This window comes from Myotis daubentonii, chromosome 18, assembly GCF_963259705.1.
Source record: "Myotis daubentonii chromosome 18, mMyoDau2.1, whole genome shotgun sequence".
NCBI classification, from domain to species: Eukaryota; Metazoa; Chordata; class Mammalia; order Chiroptera; family Vespertilionidae; genus Myotis; species Myotis daubentonii.
Genome location: NC_081857.1, coordinates 21230675 through 21248777, shown reverse-complemented (window position 1 = coordinate 21248777; position 18103 = coordinate 21230675). Strand labels below are relative to the sequence as shown.

At 40.5% G+C, this 18103-nt stretch overlaps 1 protein-coding gene across 2 annotated transcripts in view; it reads right to left on the bottom strand.

The window, feature by feature from the left end:
- Positions 1-15967, bottom strand: part of ACBD6 (acyl-CoA binding domain containing 6) — a 137137-nt gene extending 121170 nt beyond the window's left edge. The window contains exons 1-3 of one of the 2 annotated variants that reach the window (XM_059675458.1): positions 15415-15966; positions 8446-8510; positions 4781-4877 (exon numbers count right to left, since the gene is read on the bottom strand). In XM_059675458.1, the coding sequence (XP_059531441.1) occupies positions 4781-4877; positions 8446-8510; positions 15415-15636 (384 nt within the window). In that variant the 5' untranslated portion in view covers positions 15637-15966. Of the gene's footprint in view, positions 1-4780; positions 4878-8445; positions 8511-15414 lie in introns of both variants that reach the window. The other variant, XM_059675459.1, reaches the window with a different exon arrangement.
- Between the last annotated feature and the right edge of the window lie 2136 nt (positions 15968-18103).

Below are 18103 nucleotides of genomic sequence, written 5' to 3'. Positions count from 1 at the left end.
AATCAATGATTCTCTCTCATCACTGATGTTTCTCTCTCTCTCCCTCCCTTCCTCTCTGAAACCAATAAATATATATATATATATATATAAAACCTAGCAGGTGAAATTAGGAAAAGGATACTTTCATAGTAGTCTAAAATCTCCCCACAAATTACTTACTAATTACAAAGGGAAAATAGGGACTTTACAGTTGAGAAATCTGGCAGACACCACCTTAGGCAAGTGGTCAAAGTTAACATAACCAACACGGGGACAAAGAGACATCATGTTTCTCTTGGTATAATGTACTGAGAGAGACACAATTCTGTGGTACTCCCCCTAAAAATGTATGATCTGAACCTAATTATGAAGAAACATCAGACAAACCCAAAATAAGAGATTCTACAAAATGACTGGCCTATACTCTTCAAAAATATCAATCAAAAAGGAAAAGTTGAGAAAATGCTCTAGATCAGTGATGGCGAACCTTTTGAGCTCAGCGTGTCAGCATTTTGAAAAACCCTAACTTAACTCGGGTGCCGTGTCACATATAGAAATTTTTTGATATTTGCAACCATAGTAAAAGAAAGACTTATATTTTTGATATTTATTTTATATATTTAAATGCCATTTAACAAAGAAACATCAACCAAAAAAATGAGTTTGCGTGTCACCTCTGACACGCGTGTCATAGGTTCGCCATCACTGCTCTAGATCAAAGGAGAGTAAAGATACAGGACCACTGGATGATATGCATGATCCTGGATTGTATGATGAATCAGAATTTTAAAAAATAATTACAAAGGACATTTTTGGATAGATGATAAATTTGAATACGAACTATGAGTTTGCCAATAATACCTAATCAATGTTAACATTCCTGACTTTGAGAAAGAACTGTTGTACACTGTTGGTGGGGATGTAAATTGGTATAACCATGACAGGAAACAGTATGTAGGTTCCTCAAAACATTAAAAACATAGCTCCTGTATGATTCAGCAATACCCCTTCTGGGTATATATCTAAAGGATATGTAATCAGGATCTCAAAGAGATATCTGCACTCCTATGTTCACTGCAGCATGGCTTGCAATAGCCACGATATGAAAACAATTTAAGTGTCCATCTATGAATGGATAAGATGTAGTTTATATATATAATGAAATATTATTCAGAAATGAGAAAAAAGTAAATCCTGCCATTACATAATCAAGAAAATATATATATATATATGTAGAGATAGAGAGAGAGAGAGAGAGAGAGAGACATCTACACTAATAAAAGAGAAACATGGTAATTGGCGTACGACCGCTACCCTTTTCATTGGCTAATCAGCGAGATATGCAAATTAACTGTCAGCCAAGATGGCGGCCGGCAGCCAGGCAGCTTGAAACTAACATGAGGCTTGCTTGCCTCAGTGACGAAGGATCGTTGGAGGAAACCAACGTTCCCCCGCCTGCGGCTGCAGGCCTCTGAGCAGGCAGTTTAAGAAACATTGTAACAAATACCGCCGGACTTCAGCCAGCAGATTCGCAACATTGTAAGCAAAGGCCAGAAACCTACTTTCAGCCACGGAGGCCTAAGAGCTGGAGCCAAGCCTCAAGGTAAAGCTGGCCCAGAATAAAAAAGAAAAAAAAAGAAAAAAAGGAGCGGTTGGTAACTTCAGCCACTCCCAGCCTGAAAACAGCCCTCAGCCCCTCACCCAGACTGACCAGGCACCCCAGTGGGGACTCCCATCCTGATCCAGGACACCTTTCAGGGCAAACAAGCCGGCCCCACCCATGCACCAGGCCTCTACGCTATATAGTAAAAGGGTAATATGCCTCCCGGCACCGGGATCAGTGTGACAGGGTGCAGCACCCAAACCCCCTGATTGCCCTGCGGCTCTGTGTGTGATAGGGGGCGGGACCCCAACCCCCTGAGCAGCCCTGCTCTGTGCCTGATAGGGGGGAGCTCCCCAACCACCCCCCCCCACAGGCCCTGCTCTGTGTGTGACGGGGTAGAGCCATAACCTCCCCATCGGCCCTGCCCTGAGTGTGAGAGTGGCGGCGCCCCAACGCCCTGATCGGCCCTGCTCTGTGGGTGATAGAGGGCGGTGCCCCAACCCCCTGATGGGCCCTGCTCTGTGTGTGACGGGGGCAGCGCCCCAACCCCCTGATGGGCCCTGCTCTGTGTGTGACGGGGGCAGCGCCCCAACCCCCTGATGGGCCCTGCTCTGTGCGTGACAGGGGGTGGTGCTGCAACCTCCCCATCGACCCTGCCTTGAGTGTGACAGGGGGCGGTGCCCCAACCCCCCAAGTGGCCCTACCCTGAGCGTGACTGAGGGTGGCATCACAACCTCCCAATCTGCCCTGCTCTGTGCATGACGGGGCGGCGCCCCAACTCCCCAATCGGCCATGCTCTGAGCCCGACCAGGGGCTGCACCTAGGGATTGGGTCTGCCCTCTGCCACCCAGGAGCAGGCCTAAGCCAGCAGGTCATTATCTCCCGAAGGGTCCCAGACTGCGAGAGGGCACAGGCCGGGCTGAGGGACCCCCCCTTCCCCCGGGGGCACAAATTTTTGTGCACCGGGCCTCTAGTATATATATAAAGCTATAGAACAGGGAGCAGAGTGATTAAGAGTGGGGCTCTACACTCACAGCATAAACCCAAATTCCAGCACCATCATTTATTAGCTGCCTAATCTTAGACAAGGTACTAAACTTCTCTGTACCTAAATTTCCTCATTTTTAAAATGCAGACAATAATAGTTTCTAATTCTTAAGATTCTTGTGAAGATTTCAAAGGTGAATACATGTGTAAACAGGTCAGCACATTTAGCATATGAGTTATTATTCCACTGTTTTTAGAAATGAACATCAAAAGAAAATGAGTATTTAACCTAAAAGATCACGAACTGAATACCAAATCTCTTGAGACTGAGGCCATGCTCTGTCCCCTAACAATAAAAAACAAGGAGAAAAACTGAGACCAAGGGGACCAACTCAGAGTGCTTAAACTAAAAATTTAAATGTAAATGAAACAAAATTCCCTCTTACAAGTAGATTATGATGTCAAAATATATTTAGAACAATGTACTAAAGAATGTTCTTTATATGAAAGTACCTTTGATTATTCTTGGTTTACAAATTAAGTTTATGTTCAATAGGTGAGATTCAGATATTTTTTAAAAGCATCCTTAATGCCTGTCTGGATTTCCATAAGAACTACCTAAACACATGGACTCTGCAAACATTTGTAAGAGTCACAGTTAACAGAATTTTATTTAGAATTAAGATACTGAAGGTAAGAAATCATAAATTCTGTCACTAATTGGGAGTTATAAACTCAAATGTCTTTATAGGCCAGGCAATGGAAAAAGTCAAGCTAAATCAATAGGGAAGAACTGAGACCACAGTGGCAGGACCTGAAGAGCCCATCTGAAGACATTTATGTTTTGTTTCTTTTTGTTTTAAACATCGTGCCATATGTGCTTAGGCTGAGTTCAGCTCAGAGAGCACCTGTTTTGATCATTGAATTTCAGGTTTTAAGTTCTTAGGACCTTTATGCTATACTAGAGGCCTGGTGCACAAAATTCGTGCAAGAGTAGGCTCTCGCAGCCCTGGCAGACTCACGAGCCCCCCCCCCCCAACCCCCCCCACTGGTCATTCCAGAAGGTCATCCCAGAAGGTCATTCTGCCGCCTGGTCTAATTAGCATATTAACTCTTTACTATATAGGATATTTGTGTGCAAACTTGTTTTATAAAAGATATCAATAAAATGGTACATTTCTGAGAATGAATACTCATGTACATCGAAAACATCAGGAAATGTTTCAATGGCACCCAAATCACATTATCAAAGATTATCTCTCCCACTTTGAACTCACAGTTACGATATACTTTTACATGTCATAATATATAATCTTTAAGGTTCCTCATAACTCTGACATTTTAAGAATTTGTGATTGATGGAACAAAATTCCTTCATACTAGTAATTAATATGTACCCATGAAATAACTTATTATCAGAAACACTGAAAATTGCTGAATTCATTCACTGCTGAAAAGTTTGGCCTAAATATTTCTATTGAAAAGAAATACATTCAATTTGTATTTTTGACATGGTAATGATCCAGCCTTTATCCCACTGAAACACCTGCCAACCATGGCTTTAAAAATTTTAAATAAAGTAGCAACTCCACCTTTAATAAATTCTTTATAAATGTTCTCCAGTAAGTACACTAGAAAAAGAGTCTTTTAAGTGAACAATATCCAATGCCCGCAAAGTCCAAAGTAATCTCTGCTTCCACTGGATTCCCTAGCACTTGGATGTTATTGTTTTATACGATTAATCATATTTCAGTATGTTTCATCTTCTCTAATATACTTTAAATCACATAAAGGCAGAAACATGTTATTCATAGTTTATTCCTATCAATAATCATTTTGTACTTGTACAGTAGGGGCTCAAAAAACAAACAAACCCCAAGAGATACCTACCATTTCTTAATAGTGATGAATTAATGTTAAACTCTTTCAAATTCTGAAATAAATTGAGTTTTTACATGGTTGAAATTATTGCTATGCTTTTTTAAAAGTCTCTACAATTCAGAGATGTTCTCAGTATCAGTAGCTGGTTATATTAATGTTTAAGCAATTGTATTTTTAGATAGATAAATATTGCAATAAATTTAGAATCTTTTGATTTGAGAAAGTAAATCTTTAAGAAAGTTACTTAAGTATAAGTTTAGATTTAAACAGTTATTTGAGAGAAAGATGATAAGTTTTTGGAAAGCATTATTTATAATCATTAAGTCTTACCTGAGTATTCCAACCTGGATCTAATTTTTTAACTGCTGCAATATACTCCTGCATTGCTTGGCTCGGGCTGGAATCACCAAGTGCTTTCCATGCTTCCCTAGAATATCCCAAACAAGCCATCATTAAGTATATAAGTAACACAAACAGCATGTTTCTTAAAAAACTGGCATACACATTTTACAGGTCTGGGAATATAGATATAATAAGCCATAGACGAGCCTCTCTTTTTGTATTTACTTTGATCTACACCAGGGTTCTCAACCTGTGGGTTGCGACCCCTTTGGGGGTCGAATGACCCTTTCACAGGGGTCGCCTAAGGCCATCGGAAAACACATATATAATTACATATTGTTTTTGTGATTAATCACTATGCTTTAATTATGTTCAATTTGTAACAATGAAAATACATCCTGCATATCAGGTATTTACATTACGATTCATAACTAGCAAAATTACAGTTATGAAGTAGCAATGAAAATAATTTTATGGTTGGGGGTCACCACATCATGAGGAACTGTATTAAAGGGTCGCGGCGTTAGGAAGGTTGAGAACCACTGGTCTACACAGATCTTCTCACCACACCTAAGGAACCTTTACACAATTTTTTCTAATCACCTTCTCCCATGAAATCTTAGTAGTCCAGATATACTGCATATCTGTTGAATTTTGTAAGACCAATAACCATTGTAATATCTAAGATTTTATAACTCCCCCAAACCAACTTTCACACCCCTGCTGAAAATGTCTGATCTGTATATAGACCAATACAAGCAGTTGCCATCTTATAACATAACTGTGCTCACAACATTTCGGCAACACGGAAACTAGTCATCACACAAAACAACATTCCCTAGAAAAATGCCTCAAACTTCTTATGTGAGATGTAAAAAATTCACCTCACCCTTCTGCTGTTATCTAATCTGCTAGTCATGGATCCCAAGGCCTCCACAGAAACTTCACAAGTGAGGGCTGGTGAGGACAGAGGTGAGAATACACCAATGGGTAAGAAGGTAGGGACTTCGTGCAGTATAAATACCAAGAGTAATATTTAAGCCCAGAGTAATATTTTCGTTTTGTTTTCTGCAAGCTGCCACAACAGGCTCCTTCTTGGTTTTTCCCTGCCGATTCTACTTCCACCAGGAAGTAAACCTACTGATCCACTGTGAACCAGAACTCAGACACACATTTTCTAACCACCTTCCTGCTCCTCTGATGAACAGAAAACCTTTCTGAGATCCCTAAATTTATTTTTACTGAATCTCTTGAGAGTTCCTTGTATATATCCTAACACTTTACCCATAAATATATCAGCATATATGAAACTGAGGAAATTTAACATTAATACAATAAAATTTCCCTGATTTGCCAATAATTTCCTTCATAGCTTTCTTCTCCTAGACCAGGAGCCAATCAAGATTCATACACAGCATTGAGTTTCATGTATCTTTAGCCTTTTCTATCTTCCATGATATTGATATTTTTAAGAATCCAAACGTGCTGTTTTATAAAATATCTCTCCAGTTGGACTTATCTGATTGTTCCCTCACCAAAGAGTGTTCATAGCAAAAGTAATTAATCATGATTAGAATCAGGTTAAATATTTTGTCAAGAGCAATACATGGGTGACATGTCCTTTACAGTGCATTCCGTCAGAGGGCACGATATCAGATTGTCCCATCATCGGTGATAAGACTGAGGACTTGGTAAAAGCAGTATCTCCCCTTTTCTTCTTTGTAATTAGTAAGTAAATTGTGGGTAAGTATGAATAAAAATTGCTCCACAATAGTTTTTCATCTCCTGGTTTTAGCATCCAATTTAGATTCTTGCCTGAATTATATTAGAGTGGTTTAGTAAAATCTAAACTTCGTAAAATTGTTTAAAAAAATTAAAACAGAGAAAAATAATGAAGTTATAAATTGTCATAAATTTTTTAAAAAGCACACCTCACAATTAAAAATTATGTCAGGTATTCTCTACAACAGTAATAAAGCACAGTCGAAGAACTACTCGTTATCACCAGCAAAGAAACCTTGGGCCGGAATGAAAATCAAAGCATGCGTCCTTCACTGAGATGTCCTACAGTGACCTACACACACAAACAGGTCAGCGGAATCAAGCAGTGTGCTTGATGCCATAACTCAGTGGTTCTCAACCTTCTGGCCCTTTAAATACAGTTCCTCAGGTTGTGACCCAACCACTAAATTATTTTTGTTGCTACTTCATAACTGTAATGTTGCTACTGTTATGAATCATAATGTAAATATCTGATATTCTGGATGGTCTTAGGCGACCCCTGTGAAAAGGTCGTTCAACCGTCAAAGGGGTTGTGACCCACAGGTTGAGAACCGCTGCCATAACTGATTTACATTTGGCTTCAAGCTCTGCCTCTCCTAACGGCTGGGTAACGGACAGTTCAGACAGGCAACCTGTCCAGGAGACCACATTTTGAGCAGCACTGCTCTAGAAGGTAAAATTACAATTCATGTTTAGCATTTCTCTCTACAACCATATTTCATTTTTTTAAAAACCCTACCCTCTATACATTTAATTCCAGGGCTAATGCTTCAAAGTTCTTCCTGCTATAACTAAGGTTCCCTATTGTATGCAATTCCTCTTTTTTTTTTTTTTTAATATATTTTATTGATTTTTTTTTACAGAGAGGAAGGGAGAGAGATAGTTAGGAACATCAATGAGAGAGAAACACCGATCAGCCACCTCCTGCACATCTCCCACTGGGTATGTGCCCGCAACCCACGTACATGCCCTTGACCGGAATCGAACCTGGGACTCTTCAGTCCGCAGGCCGATGCTCTATCCACTGAGCAAACCCGGTTTCGGCGAATTCCTCTTTTTTTCATTTAGACAAGGTAAGAGGAAATAAGGCTTCATATGCTAAGAGGAAACCTCTGAATTACAAGCAAAAAAACTGGGGAGGGTATAATCCTTTTACATATTCAGTAAAGAAGTGAATTAAGTAAGCATCTGGGTTTTTTCCCCTTCTTCCCAAAAGGTTATGGTCAGCACTTCCTTCCTGTGTTGGGTGGGCAAGGAACAGAAGAGCACTAGAGATGAGATAAAACAGGGTCAGGGAGAGTAAGGACTGGGGATTCACCTGCCCTTCTCAGAGGAAGAAGTGGGGACTGTGTGGCAGGAACGGGAAATCTCCAGCAATGGCTCACATGGTCACTCTCTAAGAAGCTATTCTTACGTAAGGAATGTATTTCTGCTGTGAACTACTTACATACCAACATTACGGCATATGAATCCTTTAGGAGACTTAGCTAAAATCGGATTCTTTTAATCTCTCTCTCAACTGCCTGCCCTTAGCAGTCTACAGCAGGGAGATCAATATAAAAATAATTCTTTAATCTGCTCATCCATTTCTAATTCCTAAACACCTAAACCAGCTGTGGGAAAACTATGGCCCACGGGCCGAATCCGGCCCGTTTGAAATGAATAAAACTATTGAAAAAAAAGACCGTACCCTTTTATGTAATGATGTTTACTTTGAATTTATATTAGTTCACACAAACACTCTATCCATGCTTTTGTTCCGGCCCTCCGGTCCAGTTTAAGAACCCATTGTGGCCCTCGAGTCAAAAAGTTTGCCCACTCCTGACCTAAACCATTTCCAACAACCCCAATAGAGTCCAATAATTTCTTACCATTTTTGCTTTCCTTCAAAATCAAAGAAGCCTGGTTTCGGAGTATTGCAATTTCCAACTTTGACCTAAATGAAGAGGGAGGAAATCAAGAACTTATTTTTCAAAGAAACGCCAGAGAAACTTTTTTATTTTCAAAGCTATTCTGTGTACTTAGTAACTACAGGTTAGAAAATATTTGCATCTATACAGGGTAACAAAATTTAACATTTTTGCAAAAGCAAACAAAAAAACTTTAAATATAGGCTGGTTTTGTTTACTACATAAAACAATTTATCTAATACTATAATACATTTAAAAATCTGGATGAAAGCCCTAGCTGGTTGGCTCAGTGGATAGAACATCAGCCTGCAGACTGAAGGGTACCGGATTCAATTCCGGTCAAGGGCATATGCCCGGGTTGCAGGCTCAATCCCCAGTAGGGGGCATGCAGCCAATCTATTCTCTTTCATCATTGATGTTTCTCTCTCTTTCCCCGCCCCTTCCTCTCTGAAATCAATAAAAATATATTTTTAAAAATATGGGTGAAAAACATTCCTAAGTTAATAGACAAATTATATATGACAATTTATAAATATAGATTATGCAATCCTAATTACTTATAATACAGAACAATTTTAAAGTTTGCAATAAACAAACTTTAAAGTACAATTATCACAATTCATAATATTGTTTATTTATACTGATGCTCATAACACTACAACATTTTATCTCTCCCAAATTCCAGGATAAAACACACTATTTTTAAAGTGCCCTATTATGAAACTAATCAATATAAATTTATTTTGGAAGCTGTGCAAAAAATTTCAAGGGTTTCTCAACAATATAAATTCTATCTATTCCATAATAGTCTTTTCTGTTTGTGATCAATACTTACTTTTAGTCCAATTACAGTAATTAGCTTCATTGTGAATAAACATAAATGAAATTCACACAAGTGCAGAATTTACTATCCGGCCCCTGATTCCTACCGCCAGAAGTGATCTCCCTTTCGGATAAACTCTCATAGCACTTATTCTGTATGATACAATCTATGACAGTATTTTTCACTTTTTGTGTTAGAAAGTTTTGTGTAAAGTCTCATCCTTCTATTAGAATACAGCCTGCAAGAAACCCAGTCACAGGGGACTGAATGCGTGTTAAGTGATATAACTCAATCATTGCACCTAATATACTGCCTAACTTAAGGTAAACATGCTTTTGACTACAGAATGAATAGTATTAAGCAGGTGTTCAACAAAACACCTACTTTCCCTAATGCTAAATATCCAATCTGATCCCAATCCACTTCTCAGGGATCTTCTCACTAACTCTTATTACTCTTCTACACTTGAATTTTGCTAAAATCAAAATGATGGTCTACTTGCTAACCAGACTGCTAATTCACTGCACCTTATGGATTTTTGTTGAGTTTTGCTCAATGTAATAATTCCCCTCACCACAAATGCCTTCCCTGAGCTTTCCAAAATGCTATATACCTCCTACTCAAGGTTCAGATTCTAAGAACACTTTCAGTCCACAATGATCCCATCCATCTCTGAAATCATAACAATTATCATCCCTATCATTTGCTTAGCAATTTGTCACAATCTGATTGTTATTAAAATGTACACTTACACAGCAGCAGCCGTTATGAAGGGACACAGAGGTGAGAGAGCAGCAGCTGCATTTGGTGTGCGAAAGCTCCACCCATGTTATATCAAACAAGCCACACAGCAATCCCTTTAGGTTTGCAATTACAAACACCTTTTATAAATGAGTACAGAGCAGCTGAGGAGGGTTGTTGTGGTTTACACATTAGTAAATCCTGATCAGTAGTCAGGGTTTGAATCCAGGACTGTTTGACTCCACAGTCTAATATTCCTTTACTGTAACATTGTTATATATATCACACCGAATCTAGGCTTCAGTTCTGGCATCTCTGAAATCACCTGAACTACTGAAATGATAGAAATATGAAATGAGATTAACTATTGGACATTATAAGGATAGTTATTATTATTGTTGTTGTTGTTGTTTTTAACCAGACATCAGCCAGAGGCAGAAACAAAAGCTAAATCTATTCTCCATTTCTCCAACATTAATACAAGTCTCAGCCAGACACGTGGTCATCCGTATAGCCATGCAACTCTTGCCCAGGCACAGGGAACTGAATGTGTGTAAAAATTATATAAATATCTTTCTTAAAAAAGAAAAAAAGGCTTGTCCTTCCCTTTCCCTTTGCCCGGGCTAAATCATGCATGTGCTGATGGTGAGCTATCTCTGGCCATGGACAGAGGATCTTAGGGCAGCCGTTCTCAAACTTTTCGATCTCATGATCCCTTTACACTCTTAGAAACTGAGGATCCCAAAGAGCTTTTGTTTATGTGGGTTATAGCCACTGATATTTAGAAGATCCCTGAGAAGTGAACTGGGGTCAGATTGGATATTTAGCATTAGGGAAAGTAGGTGTTTTGTTGAACACCTGCTTAAAACACATTTAAAAAAATGTATTAATTCACTTAAAAATAATAAACCCAAATGTGAACATAACAAAATTTTATAAAAAATAACCATCAGTCTAAAGCAGTCGTGGGCAAACTACGGCCCGCGGGCCGCATTCGGCCCGTTTGAAATGAATAAAACTAAAAAAAAAAAAGACCGTACCCTTTTATGTAATGATGTTTACTTTGAATTTATATTAGTTCACACAAACACTCCATCCATGCTTTTGTTCCGGCCCTCCGGTCCAGTTTAAGAACCCATTGTGGCCCTTGAGTCAAAAAGTTTGCCCACCCCTGGTCTAAAGCAAAAAAAAGTTTTTAATAAAAAAGGTGACACTGTTTTACATTTTGCAAATCTCTTTAATGTCTGCCTTAATATATTGTCAAAAAACTACTTCTGCATTCAATATATTGCAACATGTTGCTCTGGTTGAAGTATATGAAGAAAATTCAGCTTTGCACAGATATACTCCTAGAAAAGAAAGGTATTTTAGCAGCATTTTCAGATAATTGTGAATATTCTTCTTTGATGTCACACCAAAACTCAGTGACAGTTTCTTTAAGGTTAGTTGCAATCTGGAATCTGAAGTCATATGAATAAATTTTTCAGTTACATTAAAATCCATTGTTCTGACTTGCACTTTGAAAGGTTTTTATATTCACACATAACTTGTAACATTACTCCATGCAATATTTAGGAAACATGGTTACTAAGTTATGCAGACCTTCCAAATGTTGATACATTTCCCTATACAATAGCAAAAGTTCACAATCATTAAAATCACCACTAATATCATAAAAGTGTTTCAGTATTAGGAAGCTGTCAAGCTCCTGTGGCAGATTTTCCAAATTCCTAATTTTCACTTGAAGGCTCAAATGTTCGCATTGACAACAAATACTGTCAGTTGTTTTCCATAAAGTGATAGGCTCACTTGAATCATTTTCAAGAAACTTTCTGCTAAATCAATGGTTCTCAACCTTGACTGCACATTAGAATCACCTGGGAATCTTTAAAATCCTGGTTTCTGGGCCTCATCCTCTGGAAATTGTTTCTTTGTTACTAATGTTGTGGCCCCACCCCATAACAAAGAAACAGAATTTCTGGAGGATGAGGCCCAGAAATCAGGATTTTAAAGATTCCCAAGTGATTCTAATGTGCAGCCAAGGCTGAGAACCACTGTGCTAAATGCTCACATCTGAATAAGCATAGTTTATCTGTGAGTTGTTCTATTAAGTAAAAGTGATGTTTAATTAAAAAGTAGATAGCTCAATTTGCAACTCAAAAATTACATATGTGGTTTTCCTCGAAATAGCCAACATAATTCAGTCTGCAGCAAGAGAGCTTTGTGTGAACCCCCATTTCATCACACACGATATTAAAGAGACTTATACTCAAGTTCATATTTAATAAAAACCAATAATTTATACTGTTTCAACAAAGACATTTTTAAATGAAACTGGCTTTTTTTTTTTTTTTTTTTTTTTTACTCTGAGTGCATGGTGGCAAAGAAATATGACTACTAGTACTATTTACTGCCAGTGTCTTCATTCATTCTAATGCATCAGCAGTTTTATCCACCATGACAGCACAGAAAGAAGGCAAATAGTGTCTTAGTATTATTATGAAGATAGTATGATCTTACAGATCCCCTGAGAAAATCTTAGGCATTCTCTGGGGTCTACAGACCATAATTTGAGAACTGCTGCCTTGGGGAATGGCTGAGCTACAAGATAGAAAAAGACCAAGCCCCTGGATGATCTCATGAGGCAGAACCACCCTACCAGTCCTAGATCAACTACCTCCAGACCATTATGTGAGCTGAAAATAAAAGTCCAGCAGCTGCCCTGTATCCCAACTGACACAGAGCTTTAGTATCCCAAAATTCAGTTCTGGATCCAGGAAAGACTGAGAAAATAAAACTACAGGATTGTAGGACACCATGAGCAGCAGTTTCCAAATCATTAGATAATGAATCATAAACTATAGAGTTATAAAACATACCACTTTAACAGAGTTTTCTCTGATATATATGACATAGCCAGTGCCCTTGAAGCAGAATATTTCAACAAAGGTTGCCAATGGCGAATGCCAGTGAGTCAAGTGTGCCCAGGTTAAAGTAGGGGGACATGAGTCGTCTCACTTGTACTAGTGCTGAAGGCTCCTGAACAATGAGGCCAAAAGGAATTTGAAATTTTTATTGTCCTATTGTTTTTATAGGTGTCAATTAGTTATCTTTTGCTGGGAGAATGTAGGCTAGTGCACACACAAAAAAACCCCAAAACACCCTGTTAATTGGTGTGACCTTTTTGGAATGTCACTAAAAGATGATTTTGGAGCCATAAGCGTATTTGAAACTATAAGAGCTATTAGGTAAGTTTAAAGCTATACCTCAGAAAAAAAGGTTCATATCTTTGCTCATTTTTATTACCTTCCTGCTGACAATCTTACCTCATTCAGTCCAAAGTACAAAATGTAATTATTTTACGAGAAATTTTCCACCATGCAGGAATTATACTGTAGACTTTCAACTTTATTATTCTATCAAAGATACTACTTTTAACAGTCTCAGAACTGTTAAAAATAAGTTATTTAAAGGATATTGAGGAAAACTATATCTCGATGTCATATCTAAGTAAGCATAATTCTCTAATAATGAAGAATTTTATTTTCCAAATACAGAATATCTCTAGACACCCTAACATCAAGCTCTTGAAAGGGCGAGGGACACGCCTCTTCCAGGCTATCCGGATGGAGTGAGTACACCTGAGAAAGGTGACGGCAGCTCACTGATGACTTAGAAATCAAATCTTCAATAATGATGACACTAATATCAATAATAAAGGTATGTCCTAGATTCTAGGACCTGGAAAAAATGTTCTCTAAGGAATTTGGAGAAAATGAGTCTTATACTGCCCAGAGAATCATCAGTTAAACATATTACATACAATCCTAGCACAATATTCAATAAATTCTTGTTAAATAATCGGAAGTCTCCTTTTAATGTTACTTTAATGTAAGTGACCAAAGAGAAAATATATATCCAGAACTTTTTACAAGAAAGCAAATTCCAAGGCCAATTCAGGGGCAATTTTCATTCAACACTATGATTTATACCACCTGTGTCTACAATTGTATCTCTCAGGTCAATTTAACTAATATTCATCAGTCTTCAAAAAAAGGCTCATCTCTAGTCAGTATATTCAGCTGAAGAATACAGAGGGACCCCACCAGCTATTTTAAAAAAATATATATACAGGGAAAAATAGATACCAAGAGGCAAAGGAAAAGTTTTTAAAACTTTAATAAAATAAAATGGGCTATTATCCAGCACTTCATTGCTTCCAGTGTTCTAAAAAACTGGAGTTTTCCTGAATTGTTATTCAATGCTTGTCAGCAAGTTTAAACGTAGACTCCCCAAGTAAATTAGTAAGTCTCTTAAAGGTAAGTAGCATGATGCTCTTCTTTGCATTCCCTGTAGGCATAATACCCAGGTGTTTTGCACATAAAAGATGCTGAGTATTTGTGGATTATGATAAAGCAATTATTTTTCCTTCTGGTACCTAACTCAATATCTCTTTGAATGACATATTAAAAATGTCTTAAGTGATATTATTTTTATTTCCAAATAAAGTTCAGAGTCTTAGGATCAGGCGCTACAAGCTAGTTCTAGTTCTGACTGACTTATAGGCAAGTTACCTACTCTCTTAGCATATGCAGCGAAAACATGTCTATGGCATTTAGGGTTTAAAAAAACACACAATAATAAAAGTAATAATACTCTGGCCGAAACCGGTTTGGCTCAGTGGATAGAGCCTCGGCCTGCTGACTGAAAGGTCCCAGGTTCGATTCCGGTCAAGGGCATGTACCTGGGTTGCAGGCACATCCCCAGTAGGGAGATGTGCGGGAGGCAGCTGATCGATGTTTCTCTCTCATCAATGTTTCTAGCTCTCTATCAGAGTCTCTCCCTTCCGCTCCGTAAAAAATCAATAAAGTATATTTTTAAAAAAAGTAATAATACTCTGTTTTGTATTGCATTGCCCTTTTTTTATCACAATCACATTATTCTCTTGGATCTCACAATATTTTTTTTTAACCTTACATCTATATGACCCTTTGGCAAGAGTGACTGACAAATCTGATTTTGTCATCCTCATTCTGTAACGGTTCTAAAGCTGGTAAAAGCTTAAGTGCAGCAAAGTCATTGAGCAAGTCAGAGAAGACATAGGAAAACTGTTAGTGTCCCGCTAAACATCATCACTCCCCGGAGAGCAGACATGTCCTTTCCATGTCCGTAACGACGCTAATCTTTAAGGGATGATGAAAAAACAAACCACACACACACACACACACACACACACACACACACACACACACACACACACACACTTCATTGCTAGCCATTTACCAAGCTCGCTTGCTATTAGTTTTTGTTGGAAAGAGAAGGCCTCTCGTCGCTCTCCCGCATCCTCCCCTTCGCCGCGACTTTACCTGCTTGTACCTGGCGTACAGGTACAGGAGCTGCTCCCTGCTGGCCACGTGAACCACGCTCTGCAGGTGCGCGGCCGCCTCCTCAAACAGCTCGGCCAGGCTCCGCGACGCCCCGCTCTCGGGGCTCGGGACGGACTCCACGTCACCGGAGTCGTCCCCCGAGCTCAGCTCTCCGCCGCTGTCGCCCGTGGTGGTCCCCGCGGACAGGAATGGAGAGGCCATGTGTCCGCTCGGTCCTCTCTCGGTCGGGAGTCACGCCCGGCTCGGGGGGCCTGGCCGCCCAGTCCGCGTCCGGAGCCCGCGCTGGCGTCGGACCCCAGCTCACTTCCTCCGCGCTCCCGCCCCTCAGTCTGCCTCCTTCCCCTTCTCTCCCGGGGCGTTCGGGGCAGGTTCCGCCACTCTCGGCAGCTCCCCCCTGCAGACCCCCGTCTCCTCCCGCTTCCCGGGACTAACTGTGAGCTGGGGCGGCTGGGGCCCCTCCAGCCGCGCGGGGGCCCGGGAGCAGCGCAGCCGGCCGGTCTTGAAGTGGAGGCGGCGTGCGGCGGGGGCGGGGGCGGGGGCGGGGCGACGTGAGCGCGGGCGGCGTGCACGCTGAGCACGCGCACGAGCACGCGCCCGGCTACGCTCGGCGCCGCTGGGGGTCACATGCGTGGCTCCAGGCTCGGCGCCGCCCACTCTGGGGGGCTCGCGGGACCGCGCTGGGGAGATGCGGCTTGGGAAAATTGTCCTTAGTCATTTAGCTGAAGTTAGTCGCAAACTCCGGAACCTACTCAGAATAGGCCAGCAGGGGTAGGGGAAGGAGGCCTTCCGTTTGGTAGTGTAGCCATAGGGGCGGCGTCGCGGGAAACAGAGGTGAGGACTAAGGTTCCGCCCGCGCGACCGCCTCATCCCTGCACCCGTTGTTGTCGGGGAGTTTGGCTTGAAGAAATAAAATGGAGCGCCTAAGAGTCAAGCTGCTAAACTACTAAAATCAAGTAGGCTGCGTTATGGGGAAAGGATTCTGTTGTTTTTAACTGGCCTGCAAACTTTGGAGCTTCCCAGTCCTGCGAAAACGCCTGCATACACATCAGACTCACAGGTACACGTCTGATAACTCCCTGGAGAGCAAACGAAAGAAGGTTCGAGGGTCACCCTCTGGAACCAAGCCAGAGGCTAAGAAAGCAGGGCTGATTCTTCTCAAAAAAGTACTTTTTACTGTAAGAACCCTCAGCTTTTCTGTTTTCTCCCGCCCAGGTGTATTGCTGGTTGAAACCTTGAATAAATCTTTATATTTTCTATCTAGCCAAAGCCTCCTCATTTCATTTACACTTAGCCGACAGGCTCTCGCTTGAGCAATGAATGGGAAGTTGGGAGATGGGGCCTTCGCTGGCCCACACTGTGTGGGTGATGGGTTGAGTCAGCTCCTCTCTTTGTCTCCATTGCGTGTCTGCAGAGCCCCCCAGCTCTCAGAACCCCTCAGCACTTTGCCACTGTGCTTTGCAGACACTGTAAAGTGAAACAAAAAGTAAAATAGAGTTCTGTCCTAAAGGAACTTACAAAAATACAAAAGCTACAACATGATTATAATAGTTAACATTACTGAGTAGTTATTATGTCCTAAAACACACACCCTATATTCCTTTAGTACACAAAACACTGTAACAAGCACCATCAGAATGGTACAAAGAAAGTGCCCCAACGACTGGTCATCCTTTGGGGTTAGGCTTTAGACAGGTGGGCAAGGGGGAAGGGTAGACAGGATGAGAGAACAATGAGAAAAGGCAGGCAGATGAGAAAGTTTGGATCAGGATTCAACAAACATTGCTTAAGTATTGTCAAAGTTCATTAAAAACACACACGAGTAAAACGAATGAATCAGTTAAGCAATAATCAATAAAAGTTTATTATGCACCCACCAAAAAGAGAATTTTCAAACCTGGAGAAACATTGGAGTTTCCCAGTCCTGCGAAAACGCTTGCATACACATCAAAGTTGTCAAAGTTCATTAAAACCAATGAACCGCTCAAACACAGATTCAGAGGTATCCATATATATAAAAGCCTAAGTGACCGACCGTCAACCCTTTGACTGGTAGCTAGCTATGACACACACTGACCACCAGGGGCAGATGCTCAATGCACAGGCATGGAAACATGGGACAGACTGATGAATCTCAGAGGGAAGGGGGGAGGGCAGGAAGAGATTAACCAAAGATCTTATATGCATGCTAGAGGCCCAGTGCACCCGTGGGGTCCCTTGGTCTGGCCTGCAGGAATTGGGCCGATACTGGCAGCCTGACATCACCTGAGGGGTCCCAGATTTCGAGAGGGTGCAGGCCAGGGCCAGGGACCCCCACCGGTGCATGAATCCGTGCACCAGGCCTCTAGTATTGTTATAAATTAGTCAACATAGTGTGGAGGCAACAACTGCTTATTTGTCACAGTGATTGGTCACAATTAAAATTTTCTTGAAGAGAATTGCTTAGTGGCTACCTCATCAATTTTGGGGAACAATTTAAGTTTTGCTTATGATTTTCAGAGGCGTAAGCAAAGAGTGAATCAGGTCAAGTTAGCCTCATTTGCCTTTCAAAATAAGCTAAATTAGCTTTTCTTGTATGACTAAACTGGTTTTGTCTGCTCAGGGAATTTTCAAGTCTGGTCTCCATTTGAGGTTGATTTTAACAGTATCCAGGTGTACCACTCTTAGTCCC